The sequence below is a fragment of the Ceratotherium simum genome, chromosome 16, assembly GCF_057802395.1.
Source record: "Ceratotherium simum simum isolate JZ-2026a chromosome 16, ASM5780239v1, whole genome shotgun sequence".
In the NCBI taxonomy this organism is placed as follows: Eukaryota; Metazoa; Chordata; class Mammalia; order Perissodactyla; family Rhinocerotidae; genus Ceratotherium; species Ceratotherium simum.
In genome coordinates this window covers 54,080,982-54,098,728 of record NC_141915.1, presented here as the reverse complement: position 1 = coordinate 54,098,728, position 17,747 = coordinate 54,080,982, and the positions used below count along the sequence as shown (strand labels likewise).

Genomic DNA, 17,747 nt, shown 5'->3' with positions numbered 1-17,747 from the left:
GCAGAGAGAGAGAGAGAGAAGGAAAGATCCAGGACTCATTGGGCTGGACCACGTATGCCCAGCTCCTGTCTATTGTCTACCTCCCCCATCTTTTCTGCGCAGCGGCCAGCTGCTCCCCCTCGCCCACCCTACCCCCATGCTCCAGGGGAGGTGCTGGCAGGTTGCTTAGCCAGATTAAGCCACAGTGATTCCCCTGGAAAGGGCTACCATTCCGCTGCCCTGTGGTTCCTTCTCTGATTGTCAAGATCAGTTGGTTGTATGGCCTTTAGGCACTTAGTCCGCCCTTTAATTAGCCCCTGCTCTGGTCTGTTTCTGCACACTTCATCCCTCCTCCTCTCCCCCAATTTATGGAGGCTGCAGGGCACGTTTGCTCGTGGGAGCGAATAGGCATGGGCTGGGGGCTGGGCTGGAGGTAGAAGCCAGTACTTAGCTTTAAGGAAACAATGTTTTCTTCTGGTCAACACTGGGCACTTCTTACCCTAAGGGGGTGAGGCAGTTTGTATGTTTGGGTTGGGGGGGGTGTGTGTGTGTGCGCGCACGCGCGCGCGGGGTTTATTGGGAAAGATGGGAAATGGTAGGACTTGTCTCTTAGGGGTTGGCCACTCCACTTAAGGGTGCTGGTGTGGTTTAGGGGAAGTGAGAGGTTCTGCTGATCGGGGTGTCAAGTTCAGTCCTGTGAGCCCTGAATGTCTGAGGCAAGAAGAACACCATCTCTAGAGTCAGCTGGGCTTGGTTTCCCATACCGCCCTGTCAACCTGGGGTCACTACAGAGCACTCCTGAGCCTTGGTTTCCTGATCTGTAAAATGGGGTGTCTCAGGTCATTCATGCTGCTATAACAACATACCACAGGCTGGGTGGCTTATACACAACAGGAATTAATTGCTCACAGTTCTGGAGGCTGGAAGTCTGAGCTCAGGGTGGCTGCCTGGTCAGGTGAGAGCCCTCTTCTGGGTCACAGACTTCTCCTTGTGTCCTCACATGGTGGAAGGGGTGAGGGAGCTCTCTGGAGCCTCTGGTATAAGGGCACCAACCCACTCATGAGTTCCACCCACACGACCTAATCACCCACAGGCCCCACCTCCTAATGCCATCACCTGCGGGGGTTAGGATTTCGACATAAGAATTTTGGGAGGACACAGACATTCAGACCACAGCATGGGGATAACAATACCTACCCTTCAAGGCTGTTGCGGGTTTTAAATAAGATGATGATGTAAAGGGAAAGCGTCTGGCTCGAGGTTGGGGACTCACCAAATGTCACTTGCCGCCCCCTCCCCCCCTTCCCCACATTGGGTTACCCAGGCATTGCCTAGGAGCGTATTTTGAGTATATACTATAATATATGGCACTATCCCAGCTAGGGGCAGGGGGTCAGTGAGGACCTGGATTCAAACCTTGGGTCTCTGTGTTGAATACAACAGTGAAGTCAGGTCCTGCAGTATAAGCTGGCCTTAGAATCCAGATGAAGTTCTGTGGGACCTCAGAGGATGGGGACCCCATTTCTCATCACAGGTGGGATATGTGGGAGATGAGGTCAGAGCAGGGGTGCTGAGGGAGATTGCATTAAACCTGGGCCTTGAGGGATGGTGGGATTTGGATTTGGGGAACTGGGAGGCAAAGGGCAGTTCAGTAGAAATGGTATAAAGGGAGGTATAGGGTGGGGGAGGGGGAGGGAAGGCTGTGCAAGGGGACAGTGAGTAGTCCAGCCTGGTTTGGCCAGGGGGGACAAGGAGGAGAACACTGGGAGACAAACTTGAGAAGATTTAGTTAGAACCATATCATGGGAAACCTTGAATTCTAGGCTGAGGAGTTTGGACTTTACGCTGAAGGCACTGGGGAGCCATTGAAGGTTTTTGAGCATGGAAGTGACATGCTGTGTCTTAGGCAGGTTAATCTTGGCGGTGGTACACAGAACAGGCTAGACCAGGATGGAGTGGTAGAGGGTGATTGCTTTGACCTGGGTGAGAGGTCTAGAAGCTGAATCTTTATAACAGCAGTGAGAAGGGAGAGAAAGGATGGGGCTTTTTTTTTTTTTTTTGAGGAAGATCAGCCCTGTGCTAACATCTGCCAATCCTCCCCTTTTTTTGCTGAGGAAGACTGGCCCTGGGCTAACATCCATGCCCACCTTCTTCCACTTTATACGGGACGCTGAACAGGCGAACCCCGGGCGCACACTTAACCGCTTGTGCCACGGGGCTGGCCCCCAGGATGGGGCTTTTTTTTGTTGTTTATAAAACTTCTGATAACTTTTCATTATGAAAAATTTAAACATGTACAAAAGTAGGCAGAAAAATTTAATGAACCCTTATGTGCCCATTCACCAGCTTCAACAGTTATGAATTCATGGCCAATCTTGTCTAATCTCTACTTCATCCACTTGCCCCTCTCATAGTATTTTGAAGCGAATCTAAGACATTGTACTACTTCATTGCTAACTATTGTAGTGTGTCTGTGTGACTCTGTGTGTGTGTGTGTGTGTGAGGAGCAACATTTTGGAGGTTGAATTGATGGGCCAGTCTGTTTTCTCCATGTGCCTGCCACTTACATGGAATATCACACGGACTTGAAATGGCTGGTGCTATGGACGGAATTGTGCCCCTCTGAAATTCACGTATTAAAACCCTCACTCGCAATGTGACTGTGTTTGGAGATGTGGCTTTTAGGAGGTCATTCAGGTTAAATGAAGCCATAAGGGTGGGGTTCTCATCCCATGGGAGTAGTGATCTTATCAGAAGAGGAAGAGAGAGAGAGAGACCTCTCTCTGTCTCTCTCCACGTGCATGCACCAGGAAAGGCCATGTGAGGACGCAGTGAGAAGGCAGTCATCTGCAAGCCAGTTGGAGAGCTCTCACCAAGAACCGAATCTATACCCTGATCTTGGACTTCCAGCCTCCGGAACTGTGAGAAAATAAATATCCGTTGTTTAAGTCCCCGGTCTGTAGTATTTTCTTATGGCGGCCCAAGCAGACTGAGACAGCTAGTCTGGCTCTCTCCCCAGTCTGGGAATCTCCTGAGGGCAGAAACCACGCTACATCACCAGGTTCTCTTCCTGACACAGTGAGTGGATATGGTGTGATTGTCAGTGTGAATGAGGGACTTCCGCTGGACAAAAGAGCCCTGTTCCCGGGCCGGCCCTGTGGCGTAGTGGTTAATGCGCGTGCTCTGCTTCAGCAGGCCTGGGTTCACAGGTTTGGATCCCCGGCGCACACCGATGCCCCGCTTGGCAGGCCATGCTGCGGCAGTGTCCCATATAAAGTGGAGGAAGATGGGCACGGATGTTAGCCCAGGGCCAGTCTTCCTCAGCAGAAAGAGGAGGATTGGCATAGGACGTTAGCTCAGGGCTAATCTTCCTCACACACAAAAAAAACAGGCCTGTCCTATTGGATCCTCTGGTCTGTGGCCTCTGGGTAGGGGCAGTTTTTCTGCCCTGGTTACTTTCTGGTAGGGTCATCAGGTAAAATACAGGACACCCAGTTACAGTCAAATTTCAGATAAATAACAAATATGTTTTTAGCATTGCGTGTCCCAAATATTATACAAGACATACTTATACTAAAAAATTACTTGTTATTTATCTGAAATTCAAATTTAACCAGGCATCCTGTTTTTATTTTTGGCTAAATCTAGCAGTCATACCCTCTGGTCTTTTTATAGAAGGCCTGGAGAGCAAAGCCTTTGACCTGGCGCAGTGGTTCTCAAAGAGCCGTGCCAGGACCAGAGCATCAGCAACTCCTAGTTCAGAACAGAAAATCTCAGGCTCCACCCCGATTTACAGAACCAGAACCTCGGAGCGTGTGGCTTCACATAAGACTGCGGAGGCTTATACGTGCAGGATGTTCTCTGCTGGGCCTCAGGACTCTGTTGCACCCGCCCGGATTTGTTCCCGAGCCTGCAGAGGGCTGAGAACCGGAGAATTTATTCTTCAGGCAGGCTCTGCCAATCGCAGCAGGGCGGGGCGGGGCCTGGTGGCTGGAGGGACACGTGTGCGGGGAGGGAAGCAGGAAGTGACTTCGGGAGTGGAGCCGGCCGAGCCTAGCGAGCGGCGGCGGGGGCTGATGGAAGTGGAGTGGGGGCTTGAGAGGGCACTCTAGTGAGTCGGCTTTTCTCTCCTTCGGCGCCTGCGGTTGGGCTGGAGGCCCGGGGTCTGGGGCCGTCAGAACAAGCGCGTGGGACTTGGAAGGGCAGCGTGGAGTTTGGAAGGGGGTGCCCCTGAGGAGAGGAGGGGGTTGGAGGAGCAGCAGGGCGCCTTTGGCAGGTGGCAGAGGAGGGAGAAGGGTGCCCGGAGCCCCCTCTGCCCCGCTCCGGGGCAAGCTGGAGGGCGTTGACCTGCCTGCCTTAGACACTGGTTCTCCAAGTTCCTCTTCATTCAGCGCTTCACGGTGGGCGTGTGGGGGACCCAGGAGCCCTGGGAGCAGAGGTGGCCAATTCCAGCCGCTCGGAGTCCCCTCCCACTGGCTCTAGGGGTCAGCAGGACCTCTTGAACTTGCCTGGGATTCTGGTTAAGGTGCAGCAGGTCTGAGATTATGCATTTCTAATCAATCCCCAGGTCAGCTGTTGCGCGGACCACAGTTTGAGTAGTGAGGTCTTAGAGAACTTTTCCACAGTCATATCAGCCCAAACTCGAATGTTGCTGGATTCCCCTCGTGGAGTCAGGGCATGTATGTGCAGTTCATTAAGTGCTGTCTCCACCTCTGCACCTTCACCAACATCTTGAAGCTGACTCTTGGAAGCACGGCAACAGGTTTAAAAAGGAGAGAAAAGAAAGAAATCCTATATTAGCTGGGATTGCCTCATGTGCTGCTGTGGTGGAATGTGTACACATGCAGGGTGATGTTGGCATCTTTCAAATTGGAGTAGGCAGAGAATAATTCTGCCTCCTGCAAACTAATCAAGGTTTATGTATTCAGCTCACGAGGAAGTCCGAGCCCCATTGCAGAAGCTAGTTTGTAGCTGCTGTGGCTGGTGCTTTCTGTTCCCAAAGTGCTACTGGTCTACCTATTGGAGAAAACTTTTTGTTCTCTTGGGACTCTGCATTGGCCTTGCCAATCCTTTGTAGGGCAGGAGAACTCACTTTCTAAAGCTCTCGATCTTGTAGAAGTTGTTCCAGTTTTAGATTAGTGCTTTGTACTTTATAGTGCATGAGAATCCTCCATGGAACTCGATAAAATGCAGCTTCTGATTCAGCAAGTCTGAGATGGGGCCTGGGATTCTGCATTTCTAACTAGCTCCCAAGGGGACCAGTGCTGCTGGTTCTCTGACCACCCTTCTGGTTGTGAGGATTTAAAACAGCAAATGGAAGAAGCTTCTCTAAGGAGCCTTGGACTTGCATTGCCAATGATAAGTGCTGCCACTGTTGGGATGGAAGGGTGGCCTTGGTCTTCCCTGTGTGTCCCTTTTTCTTATATTTCAGGTTGCTCAGGTGTAAATGGAGACAGGCTCAGAAGAGAGTTTTCCCCTTCCACAGCCCCCCGGCCCCGGGAAGACCCATGAGCTCCCTTGTTTGCTCGTGGCTAAAACCCACGTTGACTTTGGTCTGTTGGCAAATGCAAATACTTCCTCTTTTCTGTAGCTGTTGAAAGACGCATTCAATACTGGAAAAAAAAGGTGTTTTTTTTTTTTGTTGTGACCCCTCTTGGATGATGAGTACTAAGAGGATGATAGCTATGTGCCTTTCTTTGTAAATGCTGTTTGAAATTTTATCCACATGCAGCTAGAAATAGATTGGTGTAATGATCCAGATGTCTTGGTTTAAAAACAAACACGTACCACTCTTTTTAGGGTGCCTTAACAAGATGACATATGTAAAAGGATGGGTTTTTTAAAAAATGATTTTTTTCCTTTATTTGGTGCAGTCACTATCGTGAGTTCCATTTAGACTATGGGGACACAGTCTGAATCCATAGATCTGTTTCTCAGAGGTTTCCAGGCACTGGGCCCAAGCCTGGGCTCCCCTGGGCTCATCTGGGTTCGCTTGGACTCAGCTGGGCTCATCTGGGTTCGCTTGGACTCACAGCCTTCCTAGGTTTGAATCCTAGCTATGCTACTGAGCTCCTTGGCATCAGGGCCCCGTCCACCCTCTGCCAGCGTTTCCTTCCAGGGTCAGTAGCGAGAGGCAGCGTCTTAGCTCTTGATCTGCGAGCCCAGGGTTGCTGGCTCCTCGCAGAGTGCTGGCAGGCGCCTGGCAGGGCTGTGCCCAGTGGGGTTGTCTCCAGCCCTGTGGGTACTGGAAGACCAGTGGGGAGCTGAATGAGCCTTTTGAGATGACGCCCCTGAGCCCTGATGTTTGTGTACCAGAACACAGGGCTTTTCACCAAATGGGTTTCTCTGCCTTGTAACTTTCCACAGTGAGAGTCTGATTCCCTGTAATTTCAGAGCTAGAATTTAAAACATGTTGAAAGTCCAGAGGAGGTTCCTTGAGTGAAAACAGGAGGGAATGGTACTTCCCTTTCTTTCCTTTGTGGGCAGTGGTATGACTTCAGCTTCAATAGCAGTGTGCTTGGCTGACTGGGGGAAATGCCACTTATGGCTCCGTTTCCTTGTCCTTGCTGAGTGTCCTATCAAGGTAAGCTGGCCCTTTTCAATTCAACAAGTATTTTTTGGGTGCCAGAAAGCCCTATTTTATAGGGGTGCTAAATGTGAAAAAGCATCATCCCTGTTCTTAAGCAACTAATGATATAAAAGATGAAGGAGGCAAGCCCACACAAAGAAAGTGCCAAAGGTGTGCACTGGGACAGGAGTGGAGAGGGATCAGGGAAGCCTGGAATGGAAGTTGGCATTAGGTGGGTAACAGAGGGTGCTCTGGGTCTAATGGCTGGAGATTGGGGAGGAAGGCGTTCTGGGAGGGCACCATATGAAGAGAGACTTGGAGCAGGAGCACCTGGGGGTGGTGGAAGGTTCCGTAAACAACGCGGTTAAGCTGGAGTATGGTGCCCATGCAGGGTGTAATGGTAATGGAGACATGAGCCTGAGGAGTCACTGGGCTAACTGACGGTCAGTGATGGAGGATATCCTGGGTAGGCCACGGGAGGCTCCATGGGGAGCTATTGAAAGTTCCATCAGGACTGCGGCGGAAGAGCTTCAAGAGGGAATCCGAGCTAGTCACCTGTATTCGGAGGAGACAGAACCCATGACAGGCAACGGCCGGTGGAACAGGCAGGATGTGTGAGAAGGCTGCGGTCAGACCCTTCCATGCTCCCTTCCTCCAGGCTAAATAATCCACATTCTTTGAGCTCCTTCTCTTGGGAACTATTTCCCAATGTTGTAACTTCTTGTGTGGAGTCTTCTCCTCTGGCATCTCCCTAGGTGTCCTCACGTCTCTCCTTTCAGTGTTGGATGATTTCCCATTCCTAGGGGGACCAGGATGAAGAAGCCCGACCTGTGTGCTTGAGGTCATGAGGGGTGGCGTGGCAGGAAGGTGCATACCACCAACCCAGACACAGGCCAGCTAAGTGGAGGGTGTTAGAACACCTTAGAACATGTGCGTGTCATCGAAAGGGACCGCCAGCGGTTGACCCTCTCTTGCTCCTCTGCACACAGCTGTATCCAGCATGCTCCAAGGCCACAGCCCTGTGTTCCAGGCCTTGCTGGGAACCTTCTTCACTTGGGGGATGACGGCAGCTGGGGCGGCTCTCGTGTTCATATTCTCTAGTGGACAGGTGAGTTGTCTTGCTTCTGTTCTGGAAGTTCGTGGGGACTCTTAGCAAGCTCTGAAACCCGTCCACTCCACATAGCAGGTGCAGACTCTTTAATGCCCCTGGCCACACCTCCAGGTTATGGACGATGTTTGTCCTCTTATTTTCTCCCCTCTCCCAGGCCCGGACAGCAGGTGTGTGCAGCTGCAGACACGGTCACGGTCATGCATTGCTTGCTTCTCCCCTTCTGATTTGGAGGGAGTAGGAAGTGAGAAGCCCAGTTACTCAGGCTCCTTTAGCCCTCTGCCTGATTTCTATCTTCTCCTCTCCTTTCTTTCAGGCCTAGTGTGGGTGGTAATATGCATGAGTGAAGAAGAACAATAAGTTTTGGATGTAACTGTCCTGGCGGTGGCCTTGAGTTAGCTGGGATGATTTAAAGACCTTGGGGGAAGGGAAGGGTATCAGTTCCATCTCCAGGGCTCTTCATTCCTCCTCCACCCCCTGCTCGATGAATACAAGCAGACCCGCCTCGCCATACCCCTACAGACCCCCACACCTGTGCACCCCACCCCTACACATCCTCCACGTATCCCCCCAGCACCGTCACTCACCCTTATCTCCCACATACCCCATGTACCCATATGCCCCCACACCCCCACATCTCTCCTTCCCCCCATACCTCACACTCTTCCTACACACTCTACACATTCCGCCATACCCCACCCCTCCACATCCACAACCCTCCCTACCCCCATATCCCCACCCTCCACACATACCCTGCACCCTCCTCACTCCCACACCCCCACCCCTACATCCCATACACCCTCACATACCCCACACATATCTCACAACCCCACATTCCACACCCACACCCCCCACTCATCCCTCATACCTTTCCCCCACCCTCTACACCCCTCCCCCACAGGCATTCCACATACCCCACGCCACTCCACAACCCCCACCTACCTCATATGCCTAAAATTCTTTTCTCCAACCCTTGACTCCCTCAGTCCAAAGGCCTAGAGGAATCCATCAATATCTTGATGAATGCAAAGTCCCTACTTTGTTCAGCAGGCGCCCTAGAAAGTGTAGGCGTGGTAAGCGAGTAAGTGATTTAAGATCTATTTAAACATGCTGTGAGGCAGATCTGGAAAGTAAAAGGCGTCTAGGAAGTTGGCAAGCCAGGCACTCTTGTTTGAGACCAGAAAAGCAGGTATTGATGTTGGCGATAAGATCCGGCCACTGCACTGCACTCCCCCCTCCTCTCCTTCCCTGGAGGTTAGGAGCCTGTCGGAGACTTGGAACTCAAGCCACACAACCCCGAATCCCAGGTTGCTGTCTCCCAGGTCACTGTCGACAGGGAGTGAAAAGTTTCGAAACCCAGTTTTCGAATGCGACACACCCAGGAGCTGGAGGAGAGGGCGCTAGGTTACCTTACCCTCCTCCTCTTTCACGACGGCCATGCCACGTTTCCAGGGCTCCCATCCTTGCGCCCGTCTAGGGAGAGCAGCCCATGTTTCATCTTCACCAGTTTCTTTTGTGTTGACAAGGAATGATCTGAGTCGCAGTAGCTGGGGTCTACCTGGCCGAGCTGGCTGTTGAGGGCTGAGTTAAATGAGCACTGCGGTGAGTGGAACTCCACAGCCCCGTGTGGCCCCCGCCCGTGCTAGGGGGGCTCTTCAAGGGAGAAGTCGTTACAGAGGTGCCCCCCTCTCCTTTGGAACTGCAGAGCCCCTAACTTGTCTCGTATTTGGGTAACCACCCAGGTCAGTAGAAGGAATTGCTTAGACCTTTCTCTGTGTGGAGGCATAGAGGGGATCCCCAAGACCACCCCCACATTCGATGATTCACCAGAAGGACTCACGGGACTCAGCATATGGTTGTACTCATGGCTAAGGTTTATTACAGAGAAGGGACATACAATAGGATCAGTAGGGGAAAGACACAGGCGGAGTCTGGAGAAGTCTGTGCACAGGCTTTTGATGCTTCCTCCCTCCTGTGAGGGGGCACATGAGAATGCTCCTTTCCCCAGCAACGAAAAATGCAGTTAACATGTGTGTGATGTGTCTGCCCAGGAACGCCTGTTAAAAAGACTCAGCCTCCAAGGCTTCTATTGGGGGCTGGCCATGTGGGCATTCTGTGCTGTGCTACTACCAAAATTCCAGACTCCCAGAAGGAAAGCAGGGGTCCGCATCAGTCACCTTGTTTGTGAAACAGTCTAGGCACAGTGACCCACCCTCATCAGTTAGGGAATGGAGGCAGCAGTTCAATGCCAAGTTCCCAGAAGCCAGCCAAGGGCCAACCTTGCCATCAGGACCTTCTAAAGACAGCAGGCTTGGGTGGGCTGTGTTAATTAACTCTTTCTGCACAGGAGGTGTGTGTGAGAAGTGGGAAAGGGCACGCCTGGGGAGACCAAGGCCACCATAGAAGTGAGCCCACAGGTGTGCACTCTGTCCCCCTGACTGAAATGGGGGAGGATCACTTGGGATAGTAGACGCTCAGCCATCTGTTCTCTGCTGTTATCGACATTGGCTCAGCTTCACTCAAAATTCATTTTCCTGATTTAAAAATTCACATTTTAATTGTGGGAAACTTATAAAATATGGAAAAGCTTAAAGAAATAATAAAAAAGTTCCTGATCCTACTTCTTGGAAAGGAAAACTGAATATATTTGTTCAAATTTGTTCAGTTGTATTTGAGTATACATAAGTATGTACTATCTATTCTCTTTACATAATAGGGATCAAATTGTGGAATTTTTTATAAGTAGCTTTTCTCGCTTGATATCATAAGCATCCTCCTGTATCCCTAAATGATTTTTTGATGACTTTGATTATTTTGATTCCTTTCATTACCTAGATGGCTATATAATATCCCATCATAAGGGTGTACTGTAGTTTATTTAGTCATTCCCTAACCGTCGGACAATTAGGTTATGTCCTTTTTTGTTGCTGTTTTTAGAAATAGTCTTATGATGAACGTAAATCTTTGAGCACATATCTGATAGTTCTTTGAGATAAATGTGTAAAAGTGGAATAACAGATTTATTGACCTTAAAAAAAGTGTAATTTTTCTTCTTTCAGTATCAAGATGAATGCTGACAGAATGATTTTACTTGACTCTTTTATTATATTTGTCTGATTTGGTTAAATTATTTAGTTAGACCAACTTTGCTTATGTGGTGGCATGCGTAGAGAAGAATGTCATTTTTATGGCTCACTGGGGTCAAAACCTTCCATCTACCTCACAGCCACTCAGAGGTGGCTGGAGATGACTGACCCGGTGGCTCTAGCTACCCAGACTTTGTTGGGAGTCTCAAGGATCAGGGTGATCAACACCTCAACATGCCTGTAACATGTACATGTGGCTATAGATTGTATCCCTAACTTAGGCCACCTCTTTAAAAAAATTTTTTAGTGAAATATAAAATGCACAGTGCACATTTCATAAGTGTACATCTTGATAATTTTTCAGAAATGCCTATGAAACTAGTACCCAGATCAAGAACTAGAACAGGACCAGCCCCTCAGCAGTCCTTTCAGGCTCCCTTCCAATCACCCACACCCCCGACCCCCATTCCAAGGGCCATCCCTCTCCTGGTCTCTAACAGCAGAGATTGGCTTGCCTTGTTTTTGTGCGTTATATAAATGGAGTAATCATATAGTACGTGCTCTTCTGTGTCTGGTTGATTTCACCCTATTTATTTTCCAGTTTACTGAATGCCCTTAGCTGATTGTGAGATTCCTTTCTATATATGTGTGTATCTCATGTGTGGGTTCTCATTGCCATGTGGTATTCTGTTGTATGAATACATCCTAATTGATGTATGCATATCCATTATATTGTTGGTGGGCATTAGGAGAGGTTCTAGTTTTGGGCACTCACAAACACTGCTTCTGAGAGCATTTCTGTGCATGAGTTTGGTGAGTCCCAACGTGCATTTCCATTAGGTGATGACTCAGGAGTGGCACAGCTGGGTCATGGAGTCTGCAGATGTTTACTTCTAGTGGATGCTGCCACTTAGTTTTCTGAAGTGGCTGTGCCAGTTTGCACCCCCACCTGCAGTGTGGGCAGGTTTTGGTTGGTCTACATGCTCCTCGCCAACACTTGTCAATTTCCATCTTTTAGGTCAGCTACCTACTAAAGGTTTATAATCATCATTTGCAGAGAGAGCCGAGTAAGAGGCCACACACAGGCCAGTGCAAGCCAAATGCCACACTGAGAGAGTACTTGATTGGCTGTGGGAAGGATGGAAGGTTTTAAAAAATGTTTTTCCTTTGGTTCTTGGCCCATTTTGTAAAGGCTCGGGTCCAACTTTCCAGACAGGTTCACAGACTCCAGCGTGGGCCAGTCTTTATTCACGTAGTTTCCTTAGTTGTTATGGTTTCCTCTTGTCCCAGGAAACATCCCTTAGAGACTGAAACATCTTGTTTTCATTTTCAGAGGCGGATCTTAGATGGAAGTCTTGGCTTTGCTGCAGGGGTAAGTAGCACGTGGTAGGAGGCATGTAAATGGAGACGTGTTGATTCTGATATTTCTCTGCCAAGGGGGTATTTCCAGTCTTTCCCCATGCGGCCTAGATACATCTCTGTAATCTCCAGGTGCAACTGGCCCCCTCTTATCACCGACCCTGTTTATTTCCAGTGTATGGAATGCCCAGTGAAAGAGGCTTGGTGGGCAGCTGCCTCAGGACTTGTAAAATAAGATAATATTTAGGAAGGACCTAGCACAGGGATTTGTTGGCACAAATTAAATATTCTCTTTCTCTCTTCCTCTTCCCCTTAAGAGACCTTTTATTGTAGACATTTTCAACATGTAAAAAAGTGGAGAGAATCCTATGGTATACCCCAGGTACCTGCACCCACCTTCAATCATTATGTCAATAAAGCTAATCTCTCATCTGTCTTCCGCCAACCTTCTTGGGAGGTTGGAATATTTTGTAAAAGCAAATCCCAGACATCATGTAATTTCACCTGTAAATGCAATACACGTCTCTAACTGAATGACTTTTTTTTTTTTAACACATAATCACCGTGGCATTATCACACCTAGCAAAATTAATAGTAATTCCTTATTGTAATGCATGCAACACCCAGTCCACATTCAGATTTCCTCCATTTTTTTCGGAGGGGTCTTCTAAAATTGTTTTGTTAGAATCAGGATCCAAACAAGATTTTCATATTGAATTTGTTTGTTATACTTTTTAAGTCTCTTTTATTCTTTGACAGTCCCATTTTTTTCCCCCATGCTAGTAATTTGTTAGAGAAACTGCATCGTTTGTCTGTAGAATGACCCACATTGTGAATTCGGCTCACTGCCTCCTTGTGGTGCTGTATGACGTGTCCCTCAGTCCCCTGCATCTCCTATAAGCTGGGAGTTCGACCTAGAGGTTTTTGATTAATCCAGACTCCATTCTCCAGGCAGGAATGAATATGTTGTGGTGTTATGTATTCTGGTTGCGTCAGTCACATTAGAAGGCACATGATGTGTAGTTTTCCCTTTTGGTTGATCAGGATTTGGTTCCTTTTGCCTGTTTCGGTAGTCCTGTGATCTGCAAAAACTGCCCTGGGGGTGGGACCTCCCAGAGGTCATCTAAATCAGCAGCCGTCAGACTGGAGTCCGCGTACTTTTGAGAGCACGGAGAGACTTTCCAAGTGTTACATGGGGACATGGAGAGTGTTAACAAAATCAGTTTCCTGGTCTTCAGCTTCCGGTTTTGTTCTCTTTCCCGAAACTGCTCTGCCTGAGATGCCCTGACAGCAGGTTCTCCTTGCCGCCGTCCCTGGCACGGTTGCCCTCTCCCACTTTATAGAAGACAGACATTCTCTTGCCTTGTTACCTTGTCTCTGGGGAGCACAATCTCCACGCGTAAACAGAGGGACCTTGGAATGTTGGTGCTGGTGTGGAGAAAGTGAAGGACTCTAATCACTCACCACTGGGCATGAGTCCTTTAGTAGTTAGGATGCTGTCCCATCCTTTGAATGTGGATCTAATCAAATTGTTAGCAGAGAGATCCTTAAAAGTAATTTTCCACGATGGACCACTCGGGGATTTGGGATCTGTAACTTGGAAAGAGTTCAAAGAACAAAATGACAACCTTGTAACAAAATATCTATTTTTTTCCCATCTTCTTGAACACACTTTCTCTTTGCTTATGTTGAAAAGATAAAAAAAAAAGCAAAAATAGAAATAAAATTGATGTGTAACCCTGTCTTATTCTAGCAATGGCTACTTAATATTTGTCCATGGATATATGAATGAATTGAAAAAACAAGAAAAAAACCTCACTCATGAAAATATGCATTTCCAAGAATATTTTACATTTTCATGTTCAATTATTATAAAATAGCGTACTATATTTTTGTTGTTATGAATCTATTCTCTGGTGCTAATAGTTGTAATGGTAACTCAATCCAGGAAATTGTTATTTAAGCAGTTCGAGCCCTAGGCTCCCAGGAGATTTAAAAAAATTACATTGAAATGTATATAGATATAAATATATTGCAGAGAGGTATGATAAGGAAATCAATAATAGACTTGCTAGTATAAAACATGAGTTGCTCTAGGATAGAAATCTGTAGGGAAATAGGACTGAAATATAAGTCAAGGAGAAAAAGGAATGATGTGAATTTTCTGACTTTTTAAGAAGAGCTTGCCTTGTGCGTGTGTCTAGAATATAACCCAGGAACAAAAAAGTGCATAACACATAATGCACAGCTTAGTTTATGTGTATTTTTAAGTGAATAATGATGGGAATCAAACCTCTATGCTGTTTAGATCCCACTAGGTACATTGAAACAACTGATGAAACAGTTTTATTTAAACATGTCAATATTTATGTGCCAGAAGTTATATCTTTTGCAACTTGTTAAACTTAAGATGAAAACATTTTAAATGTCAATTTCAAAATGAATAGAGGGGTACTTAATTTTTTGGAATTCTTATGGGGGCACACAGACAGAAAGTTTGAAGAACTCTGTTCTGTGCTGTCTTACTGCTCCGGACCTGGCATTTGGGTGTTCTGTCTAGTTTACTCTTTTAGGCTAAGAGCCACTGTGAAATTTACATAGCAAAAGACAAAAACCAAAATAAAACAAGAAAGGAAACCACAGACAAAACAGATCGAGCATAATGGTCTTCAGGACATGTAAGAATGAATTTGGGAGCATTAGAACATGACAATGTAAGGTGTAATTTCCTTAAAAAACGTCATCAGACCAGTGTATTATCGTATTCACTTAACTCTGAGGATCTAAAATAGTTTTGCTGGTGATTTTTAAAATAGTGGGTAGGAAAAAAAGGAGATTCTAAAATTTATTTATCAGAAAATAAGTCATATACTTTTCTGAAGTTGACCTTGAATCTGAGCTAGTTGTGCAAAGGAACCCCTGGCAGGTCACCAGATACACAGAGAAAAGTGAAAGGATGATGTGGGGACAGATGGGACTCAGACTCGGGAGATTTCAGTGGCGTTAGTGACTGGAAGTGGATTCTCATAAATGCCTCCTAAACTAGGGACTGGCAAGAGAGCCCCGGTGGCCTGAGCTGTAATAATTGCTTGTACTTATGATGGAATAGTTAATATTTAATATAGGTAACCTACTGGCTAGAGCAGTGGTTCTCAACCAGGGGCGATTTTGCCCCCCATGGGACATTTGGCATGTTTGGTTGTCACAATGATATCTGGTGGCTAGAGGCCAGGGATGCTGCTCCACATCCTGTGATGCACAGGACAGGCCCAGTTACCACAGAGAGTTATCTGGCCCAAGGTGTCATTGGTACCAAGGCTGAGAAATCCTGGTCTAGAGCATTTTGATGTATCATCTCTGGTCACAGAGTAGAATGTGTAAAAATTCAGGTATATTTAAAGTTATAAAAAAAATAAAAAGAAGAAAAAAGTCCCCTTGCCTTCCCCCCTTGCCTCCCAGAGGTCAGCACCATTAACCCTGAGTGTGTGTCCTTGGAGAACTTTATTATGCATATATGAAGTGTTGGGACAGTTAGATGTGCCATAGTGCCTGGTATCCTAAAGGCTTTGCTTCCTCAACTCAGCTCTGAGATGCTTTGAATAAATATCTTGAAAAAGGGAAAACTGGCCATCGGTCGGTTGACTGGGGTCCCGTTGTACCTTGCCCAGGTGTAACATGTTTTTACAGTCAGCTGTGTGTACATTTATGTGTGTGTTGTGTGCACGCTGAAGTACGTGTCTGATAGAATGCCGCAGTGATGTATTTATATGATCTGTAATTGTGCACCAAAACAGGTGTTGCTGTAAGGGAGATTCTGGGCACAGGACAAGTGTATTTTAAATGTGTTTAGCAATATATTTTGCAGGTTGTTTTTTTCTCATTAGCGGGGCCTTGGAAGCGTTAATCAGTTCTCCTTAAATGACTCCTCTTGGAATCTATTTGCCTATTTTTCTCCTGACTCTTTAAATCACTCTCTGAGTCTCCAGTAATCATTGTCTTTCTCTTCTCACTACCCTTGTCTGGCTTTGACTTTTGCCTGAGGCATGAGCTTAATGGAGAAGAAATATTACTATCAAAAAAAAAAAAAAAGCATAGTCATTATTCACTGTTAGAATCCTAGAGTAATGCAACTTTAAAGCTGGAAAAGATTCTGGAAGATTATAATAGCTGATATTTATTGAGTCCTTACTGTGTACAAGGTGCTCTGCCAAGCACTGTATGTAGGTCATCTCATTTAATTTTCCTAACAACTCTGTGAGCTATGTACCAGGGGCTGTTGTTTCCCCCCACTTTACAGATGAGGAAGCTGAGGCCCAGTGAGTGTAAATAAATTGTTCAGGATCACACAGTGAGCAGAGCCAGGATTTGAGTCCATAGTCTGACCGTAGAGCTCCCACTCTTAAACCGCAATGCCTCCTAGCTGATGTCTGGTCCAGCTGCCTCTGTTTACAGACAGGAAACCAATCCAGAGAGAGAATAAATGACTTATCCACAATTGGAAATTGCTAGATTGGGCCAGAGCTAGGACCAAACCCAGATGAGAAGCCAGGGGCTGCCAGCATTTAGCTGCATGACCTTGGGCAAGCTGCTTGGTCTTTCTAGACCTCAGTTGACTCTGTTAAGAACTGAGGAGGTTGGACTGGATGGTTCTTTCAGAGCTTCTTGGATCTGCACATTTAAAGAGGTGAGTTCTCGCACGTCCTTTTGTTGTAAGGCCATTGTGAAGTCTTGCAGTTCGTTGTTGGTTCATCTGTCCACCTCCTCGCCTATTCAGTGGTAAATTTAAACATGTAATTGAATATCTTTTCATCGGAGCGAGAAAGCAGTCATCGTCTCAAAAGATAAATGTTGAAATGAATTTGAAGAGGCTGAAACGTTGAGGGTCACCGTTTTAGTTTTCTTTGCTCTGGTTCTGATGTCTCTCTTTGGTGAAGCTTAAACTAACTAGGAATTTCGAAATCAATGTACATTCTCTCTCATGGAAGAAGCACTTGTGTGGAATAAATATGACCATAAAACTGCGGAAGAGAAGGACAGCCTACCAATCGAGAAGCTTACTTCTAGGCTTGAAAAGGCAATTGAATATCTATTATTTAATCCCACAGGGAGCTGGTTTCTTGTGCAAGACATGATTTTCTTGAGCAGATTTTGGCTGAGTCTGCTTTTGTGCAGCAAGTGGTGAATAATGTTTTCTCCGAATAACTGGCTTGCTGTTGGAAGTTAATGATGCTCTCCAGTGATGGCCGCTGAGTCTGGAGGGATGATGGTGACCGGCTGTTCTCCATTTCCATGGAGAAATGGATAGGAGGAAATGAACTTAAATTGTAGCATGAGGGAATCAGGGAAGAGATTTCAGCCAGATCCATTGGAAAGGTTTATTCTAGAGGGAATAGCAGAGAGAGAAAAGCGAGGATGGGGAGCAGCCATTGAATTGGATCTTCAGAAATCCTGGCTTGTATATTACTGGCTCTACAGATCCTGGATTGGGAAGTAATAATTGCTGTTACCTTTTCTGCTTCTTATTGCCTTAGAGGTAGGGAAGCCCAATATGTCCTAATGGAAATTTTTCAATGTGAGGTCTTTTGGACCACACTGAAATGGGCTGGGCCACAGCCAAAGTACCACCAGACGGTATGAAAGGAGTGTG

The 17,747-nt window shown here is 46.9% G+C and overlaps 1 protein-coding gene across 6 annotated transcripts in view; it reads left to right on the top strand.

Annotated features, from left to right (window-relative positions):
• SLC39A11 (solute carrier family 39 member 11) overlaps positions 1-17,747 on the top strand; it is a 369,359-nt gene that overhangs the window by 12,078 nt on the left and 339,534 nt on the right. For 5 of the 6 annotated variants that reach the window (XM_087441496.1, XM_087441498.1, XM_087441495.1 and 2 more), the window contains exons 3-4: positions 7,537-7,655; positions 12,075-12,113. In XM_087441496.1, the coding sequence (XP_087297622.1) occupies positions 7,537-7,655; positions 12,075-12,113 (158 nt within the window). Of the gene's footprint in view, positions 1-4,003; positions 4,091-7,536; positions 7,656-12,074; positions 12,114-17,747 lie in introns of those variants that run through there. The other variant, XM_004432706.3, reaches the window with a different exon arrangement.